General features: G+C 38.3%; 1 protein-coding gene across 3 annotated transcripts in view; it reads left to right on the top strand.

Moving 5' to 3' along the window:
* The window catches only part of METAP1D (methionyl aminopeptidase type 1D, mitochondrial), a 43,582-nt gene that overhangs the window by 2,030 nt on the left and 20,882 nt on the right, over positions 1-20,670 (top strand). For 2 of the 3 annotated variants that reach the window (XM_058028317.1, XM_058028319.1), the window contains exons 1-2: positions 14,396-14,666; positions 19,942-20,108. In XM_058028317.1, the coding sequence (XP_057884300.1) occupies positions 14,603-14,666; positions 19,942-20,108 (231 nt within the window). In that variant the 5' untranslated portion in view covers positions 14,396-14,602. Of the gene's footprint in view, positions 1-14,395; positions 14,667-19,941; positions 20,109-20,670 lie in introns of those variants that run through there. The other variant, XM_058028318.1, reaches the window with a different exon arrangement.

Here is a 20,670-nt window from a genome sequence, read left to right as displayed (position 1 = left end):
CCAGTGGGGAACCTGCAAACTGCCCCCGACTGGAACCATGGCTGTCTCCAGCACCACAGAATATGAGATGTTATGGGATCCTTCTTCTTCTGTGACTACAGAGCCTTTCAGAGATGTTTGTTTTCAAAATTTTTCTGAGAATGTTACTCTTTCCCCTCTGTTAGTAAAATGAGGAGGAAATGCCTTAAACCTTTTTTATTTTTTATAGAAACAGAGGGACATAGCTGGAGTTGATACTCTTGCAGTACAGCTTCAGAGCCTCACACTGTCACGTTTGTCCAGAAGTGCCAAGTCTCATTAGAAATAAGTTGGGGTTTGCTTGGGGTTTTTGATTTCTTTTTCTTTTTTCTTTTTTGGGCTGTATAGGTCACAAGTTTGGTTCACAAGCCTTGTCAGCAATGCATGGTTGAGTATTTTCTATATTTTGTAGTTAGGTTAGCCAAAACTGTGTATAGAAGGAATACTAAACTCTTCTCCAGAAGGGTATTTATATGAAAATCATCAAACTGTCCTGAAGCACCACACAAGTTACAAACAGTTGGACTAATACAGAAGGTGTAGCAAGGAACTGAGGCAGTGTGAAGTGATCTGGTTTATGTGCTCTGGATGGAGTGCAGACAAGTCATTTTATGCAGTTTTTTATTCTGGTCAGACACGGCTTTGACATTTAGGATGGTAAAACTGGTAATGAACTTTTAAATTGCCATTTTATGTTGGACTGTGCATGTTACTGGACAGAAGTGTGCTAAGGGGTCTCCATCTGGGAAGTGATTAAATAAATAAAGTACCTGCTTTACTGACTCTTTTACTGAGCACTGTTTCTGATACAGTTCATTTCTTGCTTTTTTTTAATCTGCAGACCTTGGTAATGCTCATGGTTTTACAAAATTCAAACTTTTCAGTATTTCTAAGAGGAAGTAAAAGGACTCAAAATTAGATTTTTTTTTCCTGAAATCAAAGTATTCATTTCAGATTTTTTTTTGCTGCCATATGCTACTGAATCAGTCTGTTTCCATCTTTCTGATGGGGCATTTTGAAACAGGAGTTATATTTCTTTTTTTTTAATTGTTATAGCTTGCTCTTTGATAAGCATATTTAATCACAAATTTCAGCATATTAGATACCATTCTCATGTTAAGAATGAATCATAAAAGTCTTCTTAGCACTATTAATATTCAAATGGTAGAACTATCACTTTGTATTTTTCTCACTGTTAAAAAGAAGTTCACAAATGTACAACTCAAACAATTAATACTCACCTACAGTAATTTCCAGTACTTCTAACTTTTTTTTTTTTTTTTTTTTAATTAACCATTGAATGTACAGATAACAGTTTTGGGGAGACTTGACTGTTTCCTGGTATTTCAGACTTACAATTAAATATGTCCTGTAATTCTGATTTTTTTGGCAAATGAGAAAAAGTGGTTTAAAACTTGTGCAAGGGAGTTTTCAAGATCTAATCTGCTTGGCTGCACTGTGCCATATATGCGTTGAGCAATTAGCTGGAAGAAAATGTTAATTCACATTTTCCATTAATTTGTAGACAGACTCATGTCTCCAGAATTTAACATTAGCATTATGAGCTGCAAGTGATGCATGGTGGAAGTTCAAACCATTTGATTGTAGTACACTTTCAACATTTTTTAAGTAATCCTGAGGTAGTTTCATCTCTGTCTCAAAACTAATCAGGCAGGCGAGGAATTATTCCCATTTCAACTGTGCAGCAGCTCTGGGGAAGACATGCACTTTCATGGTTTGAGGCATGAGAGAAAAATATTCCCCTTTCAATAAAGTGTTCAATCGCTCTGTTCTCCCAGTTGAGAGGTAATGTATTGTTGGCAGCACACTGTGGCTTTTTTTCTGCCGAGATCTCTCTCTTCTGGCTGTGGGTGGGTGTGTAGGGTGTGGTTTCTCTGTGAGCTTAGGTTTCTCAGCATTAGCTAGGGTTGCCTTTAAATGAAGGAAAGTCATTAGCAGATGTCCTGGACAGCTGCTGAAAACCAACATTTTCTGCCACATCAACAGCTTTAGTGACCCCCACCTACTCTTGTAGCCATGCATTTCAGACTAAGAAGTCATTTCTCCTTTGTAAGAAGGTGCCCATTGCCCTGGCACCAGAGTGTCACCGTTGTGGTTGCAGCTAAAACCCTCATGGAGACAAAGTTAATGACGAGTTCCTGAGGAGTACTTAGGTTCAGATTTTTGTGAATGCTTTCTCTGCTCTGCATGCCTTATGGCTTGGGTGCCCAGGTCCCAGGTAGTGTCCTGTATCTGCCAGTGTTTAGTCTGTGATAAATGTATTACACAGGTACATTTTCATATGCCAGGAGTTAAGGAAAGTAAGTCCAGCCATAAGCCTTCAGACAAAATTGACCTTGTGTGGAAATGTATTTTGTATGTATCACTTTTAATTTTGCAGAATTCTCCTTAAAGCTCACCTGGAGCTTTCTCTAAGCAGAAAAGAGCTACTTCCTCTTTCCATTCCTATGGCAGAGCTCTGAGGCTTCTCCACCATCTGCAGAAGCTCACTGCCCTGGTGTGGTGATTTGCTGAAGGGCCATTGTCTGCCTTTGTGCATAGGCTGCTGACCCTGAAGGAAAATACCACAAAACTCTGGGAATGACTCTAGAAAGAAAGTGGCATGCCCCCTTGTAGGGAGTTGTTGCTGCAGTGCTTCCAAAGTGGATTTCCCAGTGCTGTCTCTGTCTTCACAGTGGGACATGGGGATGTCTGGAGTGAGGACTGTTGGCATGCACAACTGCTACACTGCCTGCCAGAGCCTGCTGTCATCTGGCATTTCCTCACCTGCCTGCAGATGTAGAAGCAAAGGCTCAACATACCATCTAACAGGGTAGAAAGTCTGAAATGGAAAGTCATGTCTGTGATTTTAATTCAAGATACTCAGTACAGTGCTGCCTCTGGGCAGCAAAGAAGGCAATCTTTGTCTCTCCTTTAGGTGTTGCTTCAGTCTTTTACTCTTCAGACTCACAAATGCAGTGTTAACCAACACACACAAATTCCAGTGTTGTTCTGCAAAGAACCAAATAACTGATTTAACCTCCTCTATACTCATACAGCAAATCAGTGAAATAAAGAATACCACTTCACAATCTTTAGAGATTAAATTCAAGGGAACAAAAATACAGACTCCTAAAATCTATACTGGAAGATGATCCTGCCAAGGCTATGTGCAGGATCAAACTGTGAAGTGTCTGGCTACTTGGTCTTTGCATGTTCTGTTAAAACATCAAGAATAGTGGTAGAGTTTAAGACAGGTCTCTAGGCTTGTTTAGAGTAATATATAGTGTTTGAGGAGAAAGAATGAAGGATTGGATCATTCCTGAAGAAATTCTGGACCTCAAATAGTGAATTGCCTTTTATTTTAGAGCAGATAGCTTCACTCCCTAAAATCGCAGGATCAAATGTCCTGTGAACATATAATAAAACATTTTATTTTGCCTCTGAGAGCTCACAGTGCAGATAGCTAAGCAGACAAAAGGGGCTGAAATCATGAGCACTAGCTGATGGATGGAGAAACTCTAGCACTGAGGGAGTAATTTCTGGAGGGTTTTGTGGCAGCACAGCATCAGCAGGATGAAACAGGGCCTGAGCCTGCCCTGGTGCCTGCTGCTCCCAAGTTACCAGGCAAACTTGCAGTTCAGCAGTGGACATAGGTAAAGTGCTTTCTAGATTTAGATACAGCATTTCCTTCACTCAACTTTTTGCATTGAGTTACCCTACGTAGACCAGAAGCTGAATTTAAGGTGCACATAAAAACAACATACCACATAGTCTGTAACATTTGGGATTTGTGTGTTGTGGGTGTTCTGTAGCTGTGCAGGGGGAACCCTGCTGAGCCAGTTTGGCACACTTCGCCTCATTTCTTGTGTGGCTTTCCATGGATAGCTGTAGTTGGAGTGTAAGGTTGTAAGGTTGAGGATACCAAAAAATATTTCTGTGGTGTTATGGTATTCTCTTTTTTTTTTATTCTGAAGAGATGTGGATTTTGGCTGAAGTCACCTTGAAGACAAGCTGCTTCTGGTGTTGAACCTGTTTTGATGCTAAAGCTGCAGTGGAGGTCTGTGTCATGAAATCTAAGCTGGTTTTCCTTTCCATTATATTTGGATATAATAGACATGATGTTCTGATTGTGACAGTTGTGAATCAAGAGGAAACTTAAACAAAAGCTTAGGAGATGCTTTTGAGCATTCTCCAGTGACAGTCCTGCTGGTCCACTGCAATTTGTGATTTCAAAGCTTTATGGAGTACTTGATCATGTATGCAGTCTGAAAAGGCCTTTTCTGTGCTAAGACTACCTTTAGGACACCCAGTTACAATGAGCTTACCAACTGGGCATTGGCAATTTTCCTTTTTTGGTTCCTCCTTCCTTCCCCACTCCCAAACAAGCATATTCCTGTAGCACTTCAAAATGCACATCTAGTGAGAGTCTTGCTGCCTCTCCTTCTCTTTTGACAGTTTGACATGATGATGTGACGTGATGGGTAGCTTGCAGTGCTTCCAGACACCACATCCCAGTGCTGTTGATCTAGCAATACTTATTAGCATGAAAATTTAATTTGAAAATATTTTGAAGTAATGTAGTGGGAGGGGGAGTGGGTTACAGGGCAATGACTTCTTTTTAATGTTTGTTCTATTCAAGCTATTTGTATTTGTCACAGTGGTTTCTTTCCTAAGTATTTCTATTTAAAATCAGTGTTTGTTAAAATATGCTTGTCTGCCCGATCCAGCTTTCATATTATCTATGTGAAGAGGCAAAAGACCATATATAAGGAGCAGTCTGTATGTTGTAAACTCTTTGCCTTGCAGTTATTGCATCCTGTAGAAAGAGGCTGTTTGGCTACAGCCTTGTTTTAATTTCATTTTTTAGTTTTCAGTTACACATTTCTGGAGTCTCCCCAAGCACTGCTGTTACCTGATGGCGCCTATATTTCATCAAGTTTAGACAAGCAGTCTACCTGGACTTAGGCCCAGAGGAGCTGCCATAGCTGATGAACATGATCCCCTCTGCCTGGGAATTCAAGACCTATAGAACCACGATTCCCAAGGGAATTGAAAGAAAAATGTATTCAGACCTTGCCTCTTGCTTTTTTTATTTTCTTTGTTGTTTTTATGGAGCATTGCCTTGTACTGATGGGTAGCATACTTTACCACAAGTGAAATCTGGTACTGGTTTGCTGATGATTAGGAGAAAAGATTCTTTTTAACCTGCCCTGAAAACAGGAGCAGGAAAGAATGGAGCACACAGAGACAGACACGAGTTGCTGTGACATCTCTTCATTACTGTGTACAAAGAAAGTGATGAGTTATTAAACAAAATAGCAAAAAATGTTGCAGCATTACGGTTGTGATGTTGGGTGGCTTTTTACTGCATCATCATTGTTAGGCTTCCAGAGTTTAGTGGATACAATTGCAGATTTAAATTTTGTTCTTGCATGCTGCTCTTTAATCTGTTTCCTTCTTTTGGAAAAACTACATTACATAAAGATTGCATATTATTTATAGTGGAGTTTTTAATTTAGAAAATGTTTTTAGAATTTCTTTGTGATTGCAGAATTAATGTTAATGTTCAATGTAATTAAATCCAATTTTATTTCCTGTATGTTATATTTTTAATTTGCTCTTATCTGTCCTTGTTTTCATTGGGAGTTGTAGATTTGACTTCTTTTTTAAAAGCATGATGTTGGCAGTCAGACACAAGCTCACTTTAAATCAATGAAATAATAAGCTTAAAAGTCTTCTAAATGTGGGGAACTTGTCGTTTCTGTTTAATGATCAGGAGTTGTTTCTTCATTTTGTTTTGGATTATGTGGGCTTGTTATTTTTTTTTTTCTTGATAGAAAAACACTAAGGTGGGGAAGAGTATTAAAGGCTGCTTCTTCTTATTTTGCCTTTTATATCTAGTTCAACTGGGCAGGCTGGCTGAGCTCTTTTATCTACATACATTTTTGCCATTCATTTATCTTTTGCTGCTTGTGTTTGCTTATACCTTTAATTGTAGAGAGACTTTTTTCTTCGATATCTTAAGAAAAAGTGGGATTTGTTTTTCTGTTATTGTAACAGTTTGTCTGATTAACCTATATTTTTAAACATGAGTGGTTTACCCTGGGAGGACCTACAATGGCTGGAGAACTTGCTAAGCCCTGGGCTCACAAATGTGAAGATTGAACAGATAAGGATTGTCAGATTTATATATTTAAATTTAGTGACTAATAAACATCAGAAATAAATATGTTATTACTAAAAGGTGACTATTCATTTTCTCGGTGTAAGGGAATATAAAGTCTGTTGTAGCACAGTATGTGTATTGTATTGTTCACACTTTCCACGTTTCTCATCTGCTCCAGATTTGACATTCCTGGTATTTCTGAGGTTTAAGAAAAATCATATCTGATACTTTTAAAACTCAGAAAGTTAAAAGTACAATCATGCAGTGCAATCAGGTTCAATTTTTTTTTTTTCCAGTCACCAACAGGGAAGAGAATTACAATTCTTGAAGGCAAAATTTCATTACAAGTTTTTAATAGTTAGAGAACACCAGAGGAGTGAAGCTGTTTTCTTGAATTGTGGCAGTACTCAGAGGCCAGAGACTTCAGGGTTCTGTTGTCTGACTTGTAGGAATCTGCTGCCCTGGAGCCTGTGCAGCAGCTAGAAATAAACAGGGAGAGAGGCAAAGGCTTCTGGCAGTGCAGAGGCTTTTCCAGCTCACTGCTTGATCGTGAATCAGTTTGAGAATCAAATTGTGAGTCTCACTTTAGTGTCTCATGGACTTCCCTCTTCCTAGGGTTGGTGATCCTGGTGGGAGCTTTCAGTCCTTGGGAACTTACCAGCTTTGGGAAAGGGAGGGTCTCCAGCCAGGCCAGCACTCTGCCAGTGCCTCGCAGTAAAAGAAGTTCTCCTGCAGCTCTGTGGCTCAGGAGAAGGTGTGAGCTCAACACACAGTGGGGCTCAGGTCCTTCACTGCACTGGGGGCCAGGAGCTGGGGATATTTGGGGCTGCTAGTGAGCGTGGCTGTGCGTGAGTCAGTGAACTTTCAGTCTTTCCCCACCTACAATGCAGATATTTATCTACCTTGCAGGTGCATTGGTTGAGATTAATGAGTTGTTTGTAAAGCACTCTGAAGATGAAAAGCTCTATCAAAATGCTGAGTATTCTTACGTATGAGCTCTTGAGTGCATAATGGCTGTTTGCCTGCCAGTATTTAAAGCAATTTATAACACACTAAGTATGAAGGCACTGTATGAAGCCAAGTTCTAGTTTCCATTTAAGAAAAGTAATATTTGGTGTTCACTAGTTCAGATCATGCCACTGGCCTTTAGTGTTATCTAGGGTGAAAACAGACTCTAGAAGATTTTTTAAGAGGAACTGTTTCAAAACATTAAAATTGTGTTGTTGTATAATAAGGGTTTCTTCTCAGCTGATCATTTTTTACCCTCTTTGTATGACTTGAAACAAGGTATGGAAAGTTTGTCCATTGTTCTTTTGGAGATTATGTCCTTTCCAAATCAGTAATGTCTTCCCCTTCATAATTTCTGAAGAAAAAGGAGAATGTTAAAACCCAAGTGCTCAACAGGCTGCTCTGCTGCATGAAAGCCTTAGAAGGAAGAATAAAGGGCTCTTCAGAGCTCCTTGGAGGTCTTTTGGCAGACATACTCTCCAGTGTGCAGCCTGAGAAAACTTCCCTGGGTGTTTTTGAAAGTCACACTGTTCTTTTGAGTTTAGATTATAAATAATCAGCCACTAACAAGCTCTATAAAGTCTCCAGCTTTCACATTTTAAATATGTTTATGTTCAGGTATTCATTGTTAAAACCTGTTTAAAGTTATGCTTCATTTTAGATCAAGCTTATTTTGAACCATAAAGAGCTATTGCAGTAATAACACAGTCTGAATGTATACATTATTACTTACAGCATATCAGATGTTCTATGTAGAAATTTGTACACTTCTCAGATTATCTGTTTCATGCTTTCTTGTACATAAATTTACATTGCATCCTGCCTTATGCATTTTTTAAAAAAGAAAGTCAACAAATGTGGCATAACATTGAAAGAAGATGGCAAGTTTGTTTCTCATATAAATTCCAGCTGTTCTGGAAGTCTCAGATTTACTGATAGACACAGGTGAAGATGGAGTTGGGCAGAAGCAAGAGTAAACTCCTAGCTTCCCTCCAGGTAAAGTGGACATGCTTTGTGTAAGAAATGGTGCAGTCACTGCAGATCTCCTTGTATTCTGCTTGACTTCTCTGCTCTGGAGTGTGCTTGTAAACTCATCTAGTGCTGTTGAGTTGAGGTCCTTCTCCATTGGACAAAGTGGATAGACATCTCACAAAGACATGCTGGGTTGATACTGAGAGGAGGTGTTGCCCATGGTCATTTGTGATCTGAGCATCAAATCACACTCGTGCCTTGTGCATGAAATGGTAGGTGATGACAAGGCTTAATGCCATTGCCATGTCCTTTTTGAACTAGCTCCTCTGAGGTGGCTAGGCAGGTCTGACCTCTCCAAGCCATTTCTGGTTGTTCTGCACTGATTATTATTATTAACAGAATTCTGTGAGTCATGGTAGAAATGGGTGTTCTTTAAAGAAGTAAATACAGTAGCGGGTCTGGGTTTATAAAAAATTATTCATGATCTAACACACCCTGCTAAATCAGCAGAGGCTCATCTCATGAGAATAGTTCTCTTCTGGGAAAGCGTAAATCAAAGCTTGCTCCAAAAGATCAGGTTGTACCAGCAAGAATTATTTTACTGGTATAACTGTCCCAGCAGCTCTCTGAGTAGTACCATTATGTTGTCTAAGAGTTTTGAGTTGTAGAGTACTCTCCTTAACTAATACATGTTTTCTGGCAAGAATGTAATTGCAGAGCAAACCAAAGATTGCTCTGAAGTGGCTGTTTCTAAAATCCCCTTGATAAAGGCAGTCTTGTTTTTGTTCATTTGGAGGTTGTTTTGTCCAAATAACTCTTTTCTAAAAGCTGCTTCACAAAATCAGGTATAGAGTGAGGTAGCTGATGGAAAGACTTGGGCAGAGCTTGCTGCAGCAGTATCCCCAGCTGCGGAAACCAGGCGGGTGTTGCAAACAGGTTGGTGGGGTGTTGGCAGCTGGAAATTCAGCCTGATGAAAATAATCTGCTGGAGTGTCTGGGGAAAGGGAGCAGTTCTCTCATGTCTCCTCCAGTGTGACACGCGGTGGCAATGGACTACCAGCCACTGCAGGAGGAGCAAACGTGGCCCAGGCATGGGCAGAGCACTTGCAAGGACTGTGCCTTTGCCAGGGGAACAGCCACTGCAGAATCAGCGTCATTGTAGCTCCTTGCCTACCGAATACAGATCTGGAGCCTTGACACTTATGAAATTGTGGCCAGGGCTGTAAGACTCAAATTCACATTGACATCGCTTTTCAATAGGCCATGAGTACAGATTGAGATAGACTTCACATTTTCCATGTGAAAAAAATATGCAGCAGGATTTTTAGCATGTAATTCACTGAATCCAGAAGTTCTGAGTTGAGTTTACAGATTAGTAATTGATTAAGTGGATGTCCCTATAGAGAATTTCATAGATTACTGGCCAGATTTGCACACAAGGTAGTTAAACATGCTCAGGAGAATTGCCTGTCATATTTTGCTGGCAAGTTAGATTATCTTCATCTTGTGGAGAGCAAAACACTTATTGTGGATTTACTGTCTGTGCAGAAAAGACTGTGTAAACCCTTTTCCGTCTAGAAAAAGGAGTTTGAGACCTAAATTCTTGCAAAGACTCCTTGCTTACTCTGTCTAGCCTAGAAAATCAGACCGTAGAATAGTCCAATAAACCATACAAAGTGAGTGAATAACCTGAAGATAGCTCAGAAATTAGGGTTTTGGTTTTGTTTTTCTTTTTGTTTGTTTTGGGGTTTTGTTCATTTGTTTTGAGTTTGAGGTTTGGTTTTGTTTTTTAATAAATTAGTCTAAATGTTTAGTACACAATAATTCTTTTACTTTCTGCCTGTTTTATACTTATGTTCTTCCCCTTTATCATCTATTAGAATAGCTTTCCTTTCTACAGAAGGGCCATGTTAATTATAAATTGCCATTTTATTTGCCATTTGCCATATATGAAGTGGGCCGTAGATGGTGGTTACATGGCTTGAGAATAGAACCCTTAATTTTGGTGTGTTTTATAAACAATTGGCAATAAACGGCCTCATCCCGTGTCCTTTGACTCCAGCGGGAGCCCTGACAAGTGTGTTTACGCCAGGAGGAGCCGGCTGCCAGTGCAGGGAGCGGGCAGCGCGCCTTTGCTTTCAGCACAGTTGTGTGTGCCCGTGCCAAGAATGAATTTTGCCGATTCAGATTTGCTCAGTTTGTCAACACACAGCTCCCATTGAACGTGGCGGGACGAGAATCATTCTTGGCACGGGGCCGGCAGCGCCGGGAGCCGAGCGCGCCCGGGGGAGCGGGGCCCGGCCCTGCCGCCCCTGCCCGGGGCTCCCTGCGCCCGGAGCGCTGCTTGCTGCTGGTGCAGCGGGGCGAAGAGTCTCTGATAAAAAGGGATTTCCTAGGTTAGTTTTCAAGGCTATTTTTTTTCTGTGTGGCTGTCTGGATGATTAATGTGAATAGGAAAATACTGTTGACCCATTTAAATCATGTTAGACAACTTCCATTGCTCATCTACATAATGAAATACACACTGAACATTACAGCCTAAGTATAAGAGCCAGTGAACTACAAAAATAATATTTTACTCATTTAGATTATGAAGTAAAATATAGGACATTAGTACTAATGATAGTATTGAATTTTAAGCCATGCAAATTGCAATTGTCAGTGAAAAAGAAGTATAAGTTGAAAAGGCTATTAGCATTTCAGTTTTAACAGTTAATTTCAGTAATTTCTTTTTTCTGCTGGTGTGCAGCTTAAAAAAGTCCATGCGCAAAACATTTCATAGTAAGTGCAGAAGTGTTTGTTTTATATTGTTATTTAATTTCAGTCATTAAAGAAATGTTAGAAATTAATTTGCGATATTAAAATATATTAACATTTTGTATTACTGAGAGTAAACTGCAATTTTTGCTCAGGTAAAATCAAATATAAAAGGCAAATTATTAGTAACCAGTAAATGAAATAATTTTAGGCATTTATTTAAGCACCAAAGCAAAAACTGAATCCTTTAAAAATATGAATTTTGTCAAATAGAAACAGAATTGTCAGCATTTTAAACTAAATACAAATTTTAAAGTGCTGAATTTAGGCTGACAGGTTTCTATGGTTACCTACCTTTCCAATAGTTTGGTGAGATGTGTAAATAGGCCTGTGAGTCACTAGTAATTATTTGGGTTTTGTTTGTTATAGTTGTAATTCTCTGTTCAGTTTGAGTCTAATACAGTTCATACCACATGCTTTGGTTTATGTATATTTTAGTGTGTATGATTGACAGTGATTGAGCATTTCTTATGGAGTGCTTGGTTTTTTTGTCATAAGTGATGTATGTTGGTACTTCTGAAAATGTAAACAACTTCTTCCTGTATCACTGTTTGAGAAACAGATTTTTATGCTAAAAAGAGGTCTTTGTAAATGTTAAGCAAGGAGATAAGTGAAAGGTGTTTAAAAACATTTAAAACGTCTCCCAAACACTATACTCTACTCTTCCAAATTTGATCCATAATTCTATCATTATAATTCACTCAGTGACCCAAATGTCACATATTTATGAATAAGCTTCCAAGTTACGCATAAATAGCACATGGTAATGACTGACGGGTTTAAAAATAAATGTTTTAATCAGGATGCTACAAGTTATCTGCAGCAAGCTCTTGATTAGACATCTTCTTGTGCAGAGCATTTTCTTGAAATAAAAATAAGAGCTTATTTCTACCACCACCACAGCAGTTTAGCAGAAGAAGCTGTAAGCTCTCAGACCCCTGTGCTCCTGTATTTTGAAATCTGGATTACAGGATGTAATTCCCCAGCCTTAGACTCATCACCCTAGCAAAGGATCTACACTTGTTTTCTCAGTAAACACTTACTGTCCTAACAGAACTTGTGTTTTCAGGTGAAAACAGGACAATACACGTAATTAACAACTTTTAACACAAGGCAAGAAATACTACTAGTTGTCAATTTTACCAAATGAGTAGTAATGTAATCTTATTTTATTAAGGTATTCATCCCAAAGTTGTTGGCCATGTGCACTTTTTTCCTTAATTTTGAGGTAAGACTGACCTGTGATTCAGAAATCATCTTGTGTCCTTAGAGATTTGGCTGTAGATGCATGGAAAATAGTGCAGAAAAAGGACTGACTGCCTGTTCTCTTCCCATGTGTCAAGCTGCACAGAATGTGCTGATACAATGTACAGGAGCATTCCTAAATTTCCTATGCAAAGATTACTCTTACTTCAGCAATGTTGCTTGCCTACTGAAAGGGTGGGAAACCTTTTAAGGATTTTATGGTGATCCAGACATATTTTTTCCATTCCAGATGGAAATTTTAGAGGTTAAAGTAGGATTTATTTTTCACATTTAATATTGTGTCAGGCATGTGTATAGGACATAACCATGCCAGTCGGAAAACAGTTGTTTCACAGAGCACCTGAAAAGATTTTAACCCAGTAGGATTCAGTGAATGTTAGAGCTGTGGGTGGGTGCATATAAACAATTAGATTTGGTATTGTGATGTATATAAGGACTATTTGAATAGCTTATTTTTTTAATCTGAAACAAGTGCTATTTTTAAAACTAACTTGTTCCAATAGTTGTTTCTTCCCTACAAAATCAAAATCATGAAGACAATAACCAGTCTTTCAAGCAAAAGTAATTTCTCTAATCTTTTAAAAAAATCTAAAGATTGATAGAAAGTGCTTGGAAAATGTATTTAAATATGGAAGCCTGAACAGATATGTTTCTCATTCTAATTTATTCATTTTATGATAAATTAATTTACTCAATAAAGGAATGCAGTAACATAAGAGGAATGTTTCTCCTGCTAGTCAGAGAAGTTGAAACTTGCCAGATGCTGTGATCTGGAGCCTAAATTCCCTTGATAGTAACTGTGATTGAAACCCTTAATATTGCTTTGTGCAGCTTTTGTACTGGACTTATCTCATTTTGCAGTGATATTGCTTTAGACAACACTGTCTTTTTATTTTCTTCTTGCGTTTTTCTGTCAGAGAGGGAAGATGTAGTAGAAATAACAGTGGGAAGGAAGGCTGTGCTGGAGGACTGCGATGCTCTGTTCCCTGTGTCTGCACAGTTTGATCCCCTGTTCTGTAACAAACAGTCCATTTCCTTTGCTATAGTAATGAATATCACTTAGCTATAGTTAGATTGTACGCTGTATTTTTAAGTCCTATAATAAAAGGGAGAAGTACTATTTAATGATACCAGAATTTTACTCAGTCAGTTAATTTATTTTTTACACTGCCTTGGTGTGACTATGTGTTTGTGTGTATACAGTTCTGTAACTGCTCAACTGGTCAAAGGAGATTTTAAGGATATAATACTTTTTTTTTCTTCTTGTTTGTTGAAGTTGCACTGTCAGTTGCTGCTGATAAAAGGTGGCATCAAGCCAGCTTCCTGAAGGAGCTATGGGGAGGGTCATGGCTTGTCATGACCTGGGCACCGGTACTTGAATGTTGTTATTATTGGGATGAAGTACCCTTAGGCTGTCATCCTTCCTGTAAATAGAAGGGGTTCTGAGTCTCTGTGGTTTCCCAGTTTACCAACTTGCAGAACAGCTATTTTGTTGGCCCTAAGTTTGACTGAATAATGAATTAGAAGCACAGCACTATTCCAGAAGGCACTGATTCATCATTTTAGTCTGTTAGTCTAGACTAAATCGTAGTAAGTAAAGCAAAACAAAATCTGTTTCCATATAGCTTGTAAGCTTACAAACTCATTTATATTGGCATGTAGCCAACAAATTGCCCAGTTCCACTCTGCATGAAGTAAGGGCAGGATTGTAATTAGCAAGGAGCATAACTGAGGGCCAAAGCAGACTTTTTTCAGTGACACGGGGCAGTCACAGTGATGCTGGCACAGGGGCTGACTCTTCTCCCCCGGAGTCAGTCGCTGTTCGACTATTGCTATGCTTCGTTGCCTCTTAGGAGAGTAACAAGAGCAGTTCTGTTAATGCCTCTATTAACTAAACAAATTCTGTTGTTAATTTCCAGAAAAATTAAATAAAACCATACCAATTAGAATATAATGTTTTCAAGATACTGGCCTGTGTTTCGGTTTATCAGGGTAGGGTCATAAGCATGCTGTTGTTGAAGTTTTCACCAGTGTGTTGCTGTTGTAACTGAAGTCACATCTATCCTGATGAATATTTCATTTCCCCAATCATGCTGTTAAAAACAGAGTGTTTTTACCCTTTCATTTCTGCTTTCTCTTTTCCAGTACCATCGTGACAGCTGTGGCTGCGTCCTGTTTACAAATTACTGCTAGTCACATTTTCAGTAGTCCTGATGGGTTTTGCTTTCCCCTAATACATCCAATTAGGAGGAAATATTTCTCACAAGCAGGGACTTGCTCTTCTCCTTGTAATGACATAGTTCTGCAATCCAGGAAACAGTCCTGCATGGTGTCCATGTCCACGATTTCCTGATGTGGGAAAAACGTGTGGAAAGCATCTGGAGAGGAGGAGACCCCCTTTACCAGCTTGTTTCCTGTAAGCGAAATTGGAAGACCTTGTCTGTGCAAATAGATTTCAAAATAGAGTCTGCCCTTTGACTGTCTCCATAATTACACAGCGCTCTCTGTATTTTATTTGGCTGCCAGAGCAGTTAACCCCTGGAAGTAAGGGGCTGATGATGGCGTGACCAGCACGGGTATGCAGACATGACCATGTGAATACACTCTTGTTTGGAGAAGCCTGTCATTAAGACCTTCTTATAATATAATTTTACCAAATTTGAGAATTATCATGTGTTGGATTATGTTGATTAAGATACGTTATATTCATAATGTACAGAAATGTGGAGGTATTAGTTGCAAAAAAGGGGAAAAAAAAGAGAAACAAAAAAAAAAGTTCTTTCATGGCTTTGATGTAATCAACATCTGTCAACAGAATGAATTTGCTTTTGTTTAATTTCAAGGGCTCTTGTCCTTCTACTTTGCCCAATCAGTTTCAACTTCTGCCTCAGGCATTTCCCTATGTTGTTCTTGGAGGTTTTTTCCTTTTTTTCTTTCTTTTTCTTTTTTTTTTTTAGCAAATGCGCAGGTTATTGCATGTGAAATGTGAGCTGGTCTTCTGCTACACAGGTTACACAGGGCTGGAAAGAACCTTTAATCTTTCCCATCCTATTTTTGAAGCTTGGACATACCTTTGCAGCAGGGGGGTTACAAAGTCAGTGTTTTATTAGACAGTTAGAGTTACAATTACAAGTAAAGGTCTTTCAAACCACAGCCATTATTTTGGATTGAAAAATGGGAACATTTAGTAATTAGCAGAAAGAAGCTATGTATTCTTACCTCATTGCCTTGGCTGGATTCCACATATTGTTCTCCTTAGTGATTTTTAATACCTCATTTTAAGCTTTAATCCTCAGAAGTTTCAGCAAAATGAGTATTTGAAGAAGCTAAAGAAGAACCTAAATTATGCCAGAGTATTAAAATTACCTGACAAGCCAAATTAAAGATCTCTAGTGTTTTACCTCCAAATGAATATATATTAAGAAAATCTCTACAGTCATTCTTTTTTTTTCAGTTTAAAAAGAAAGATTAAATCACATAATTTGAGAACAGTTGTCAGAACAATGCTTTTGATGTTGTTAACTTTATCAAGAGCAAGTTGATTTTATTTCCTAAATAGTTTTGAATGTTAATTCTTTTAATCTTAAATCATTTTGGTACTCTGCTTCTGTTGATACTGTGACTGTGATTATTTAAAAATATGTTAATTTATTTCTTGTCTTTTTTAAGAGGCACCCTTGTATTTATTGTAGCTCAGAACTGTCATGAAGTTTATCCATTGGTGATATTTTTGTTAATTGCTTGGAAAATTGAAATCTTTCATTAATAAATACCAAAAAAAGGTTGCTAACAATCACATTTGATGACTCATGTAAATGAGCAGGTTTTTGCCCAGCTACTCCACACTTCATTCATTGGAAACATAGCTTGAAAAATTGCTGTAACTGTTTAACAGGAAGCATTAGGAAAGGGCTTATGTGAGAGTTCATTCTCAACATCTCCTGTTAAAAATACTTCTTGACCAGAGGAAAATCACATTTAAATTACTAAAATCAACTTAATTAAGGGTCATTAATAGAGATACACATAAAAAACTCTCCACTCTAGGAGTGAAATGAGAGCATTTCATTATATAGTGTAACATGCATGAACAGATAACAATTAAAATAGCCCTAGAGTAAAAGGCTAATAAATATAGGGCACACTGTGCTGCAAAATCAGTCACTTAAAAATGCTCCCACCCATCATAATTCTAGAATGCCATATTCAGCTGCTCCGACTGACTCATTTAAAAGGAAAAGAAATGTAATTTCCACACAAGATAAATTCATGTGGTAATTCAGAAGAGCTCCCAGTGCTTATTGACAGCGTTGATGCAGAGGCAGGTGTGGAAGGTGTGCTGAGGAATGCAGGGCTCAGGCGAGCACACGGACGGCACAGAGGGATTCACTGACGGAGCCGTGGGCAGGGATTGTCTGTGCTCCGTGCAGCCCATGGGATTCAGGAATGCTGCTGATCATTCTCTTAGTGCAGCTCATAGTCAGTATTCTGTTACTCCTTCTGGTGACCTGGCCTTGCTCTTGGGGTGCAGGATAAACAAATAAACACCTAAAGGGTTGACTTTGTGTCCTGGCTGTGCTGGTCTGTTACCAGCCTACCCAGCTTCACACACCATGCTCTGCTGTGGCTGCAGTTTCTGCTGGAAGATGCATAAATGCCATGTGTATGAACTGTCTTACAGTAATTAGTATACACAGAATGCTTAACAAAAGGATGTGCTTGAGCACCAGTGTTGCAGAAGTAAATAAAGGCACTGAGAAAAGCTTTGATGGGTGTAAGGGATGGGGAGGAGGGAACCTCTGAGCCAGACTTGGAGAATACAGACAGTTGTTCCTGTCTCAGGTGATTGATGATGTTGCTATATCAAATTAGCTGGGAATACGGAGCTTGAAAAATAAAAGGCACTGTGGAGGCATTAGAAGGCCTTCTTAAGGAAGGAAGTGTGTGGATGGAGTCCAGATTTTCATTATAGACCAGTAACTTCATTGTATTTTAATGCCATTTTATTTAATTTTATTTTTACTTTGTAGAAGAATGTTTTCTCTTATATTTTTTTATATTTCAAATAAAGGTTTAGTTGCCCTGTGTTTATAATTCTTGTAATATAATTTAGGAATTGTATTTTAGAATGGTGATACTTATTTGCTTGTCTCATTTCATCTGTTCAAGTAGTAGATAGTTTTGTATGCATCTGGTTTATAATGAGTGGTTAGTAGAATAACAACAGGCTACAGTACCTTATTATCCTGTTATTTTGTGACAACACTTGCAGTGTATCTTTGGGAGAATAGAGGTAAAAATTTTATTTGGAATAAAAAGGTATCCCTTCTGAATGTGAGCTAGTGGATAGACATGCACCCATGAATATGGTTTAATGTATTTAAGAGTGTGTATTTGGGGGAGCTTATTTGGAATAATTGACAAGCATACTTGCACCTTTTCTTCCCCAGTTAAATTGTGATACAATCTACAAGGTGTCCGGGGAGCATTCTGGGCATCAAGGAGAGCATTTAAAATACATGTTCACATATTGATGTCCATGTGGACTTTAGCTAACCACATCAGTGAGTGTGGGATTTCAATATATTTGTAGTACCTTTAGCTGTGCTAAAAGCAAGGTACTTCAACTGCACTTTGTAAAAGAGGCACCTTGGCTTACACTGTCAGAGTGGTTGCTCTTTCTGATGGCCCAAAAGTTGCTGCCTTGGCAGATTCTGTGCTTCCAGATTCCAGAAATGAGTACAAACCAGACAGGGAGTTTGTAGGATGCTTTGGGCTTTTAGGACATGCTTACAGTTGCAGTTTAGGTGACCCTTTCTGGGGTTTTTTTTTTGTATATTTGGGTGATTTTTGTTAATTGGACAATGATATTTTTTTTCTTGTGAAGGAGACTCTAGGAAAGCAGATTATGAGTCTGCTGTTTAAATCCTAGTTACAGTTAATAGGGCTGCCACATCAATCCAGCCCTCTGTTAACTGAGCAGCTCCACTTTCTTGGAGATACTTTCTTCTCTTTTGAAGCAGGCAGCTTCCATTGGGTATTTAGGCTATACTGAGAGCTTGAGGTGAACCTCACCCTTCAGCTTCACTTTGTTATTTGTCAACAAATCAAACAAATAAACCAACCAACCTACCAAGCTAAAAACCCAAACAATACAAACAAAAAACCCATCACCACCACCAAAAAAACCCCAACAACAAAACAACCAACAAACAAAAACAACCCAGTAAAAATTGGCTTGAGTATAAGTTTCTACATCTAGGCTTTAACTTTTCAGACATTGGTATCTAAATGTGACCCTGACCAGTGCAAAGAGACAGTCGGAAACATTTCTAATGCAAACCCAATAAGACTCTTTCAGTCTGGGTTTGGGGCTCCAAAACTGAGCATGACTCAAATCTTCTGTATGTCATGGAGTAAAAGGGCTCTCTTTGAAAGATTGCACATGTGGAAGGATACTTTCTGCATCTGAACATGATAAATGCATCCAAAGGAAAGGAAGGAAGTACAATAGAATAAAAAACATGCAAGGTGTGAAAGAAAGTCTTATGGAAATAAACATTTTTACATAGTTACAAAATATGCAGTAGATTAATTTCTTAATTTCTGTGATATAAAAATGTTTAGTTGCTTCTGTTTAAACAAAAACTTTTTACTGAAGAATAATTGTTCATCTGGATTACTTGCCACAAGATTGCTCTTGTATTTGTATACATAATGACATTTTTCAGAAGCAGATCAACTGTTATGGTAAACTTGTGTTTCAGGAGAAAAACCCTGTTTATATTGTAGAACATTTGAGTAGTGGAAATACACACTGTCTGTAATTGTGATGTAATTGGGCAGTGTCAATAATCCTTTTGAATCTCCTGGTTTTGATGCTAGCATTGTCTTTTGTGGTGGATTATTTTGGTTTTGATGTCTCTGAGAGCCTTTGGGCCTCAATTGCCCTTTCTTTTCCCTTTTTTTCTTTTTTCTTTTATCCTTTTTTTTTTTCTGGGTGCAAAATTTGTCATTGCCCAACAACTAAGTTTGAGCTATGAAACTTTCCAAATGCCCATGAGAATTAAATAGAAATCTGATTCAAATACTCCAAATAAATTGCACTTTTAATGCCTTCAATTACTTCCGGCCAAGATAAAAATATCTCCTGAAGTTTCTTCTATTGCCCCCCGACCAAAATGAACTATTCTTTGTGTCTTGAGCAACAAGACAAAGAGCAACATTATCTTTGTTATGCTCAAATCTGTGACCAATTCTGCAAGAATACAGCTGAAAATATTGTATGAAGTAACATTAAATCTTCCTTTGTTGTCTTCTCTTTTCCTGCTGTTGTGTCTTATCAACTGCTTTGCCAAGCCTTGGACAGTGCAGCCCTGCAAATTGCTCCAAGCAGAGGCCAGTTAGAGCATCACTCCTGTCTGTAAACTGTGGGGAATTTACCCACACTGCTTTTTAATGCATCAAGCCAAAACAGATTTGGTATTTTATTAAGCTTCAAAGTATTGTTTGGGAAAGTTTTTTTTTTCTCCATTTCTACTTGTTCTTTCTACTCTTTCTTAAATGGTACAAGATTTGAATTACCCTCAGCAACTACATGACTTCTGTGCTCTGTTTCACATTATGCCCTTCTTTTTGCATACTTTCCATTTTGTAAAAATGTTAATATTTTTAAATTTATCTATTAACAGGTTCTTTGACTGGCTGCCACATAATCTTTTCTTTGTGCAATCATAACTACCTGCACAGGCACTCAAGCAATCATCAGCAAAGATGCTTCTTCTTTCAGGGACAAAGAAATGCTGCTTATAGCGTAGTTTGGCCAGCCATGGTTTCTCCAGCTCACCAAGTTCCTAAGGTACTGCAATTTCTGTTACCTAATCTGTTCTTCAGCCAGTGTAGAGTTTGGTTGCAGTCATGATCAAGTGTATTTGTTGTCCAACAGCTGGGGGTTGGATCACTGTCCTGTTGTTTGGTCTGGGATTTGAAATAGGAGAGCTGATGTCCAGCTGTCTTCCATGTTAAACACAGTGATGTATTTAGTTATGGGGGAGTTCAAACCTGGGGCTTGTTTAGTTATAGTAGAATAAATGTGAGTATTATAATCATCTGTCAACAATTCTGGGTCCAGATTCTTGTTTGAAGCAATGGTAGACTGTCTTACCAGAAGTCAGTAGGAACCATTCATGATCATCTAAGTCCCCTTCTGTATAAATCTCTAGCAAGCTAATTATAAAATGCTTATATTTTGCTGATGGTTTTATTATTTGGTTATGTCAGAAAAAGAACGTACAATACCTGCTGGTAGCTGTCCTGCTGCATGTTTTAAACTTGTCTTTTTTGTGCCTGAGTGTTCTTATTGTTTGCAACATATATTTTTGGTTTTATTTACTTTAAAGCCAAAAGGGACTTTTTGATGC

Source organism: Melospiza georgiana, chromosome 7 (assembly GCF_028018845.1).
Source record: "Melospiza georgiana isolate bMelGeo1 chromosome 7, bMelGeo1.pri, whole genome shotgun sequence".
Classification (NCBI taxonomy): Eukaryota; Metazoa; Chordata; class Aves; order Passeriformes; family Passerellidae; genus Melospiza; species Melospiza georgiana.
This window is presented reverse-complemented; position numbering and strand designations above follow the sequence as displayed.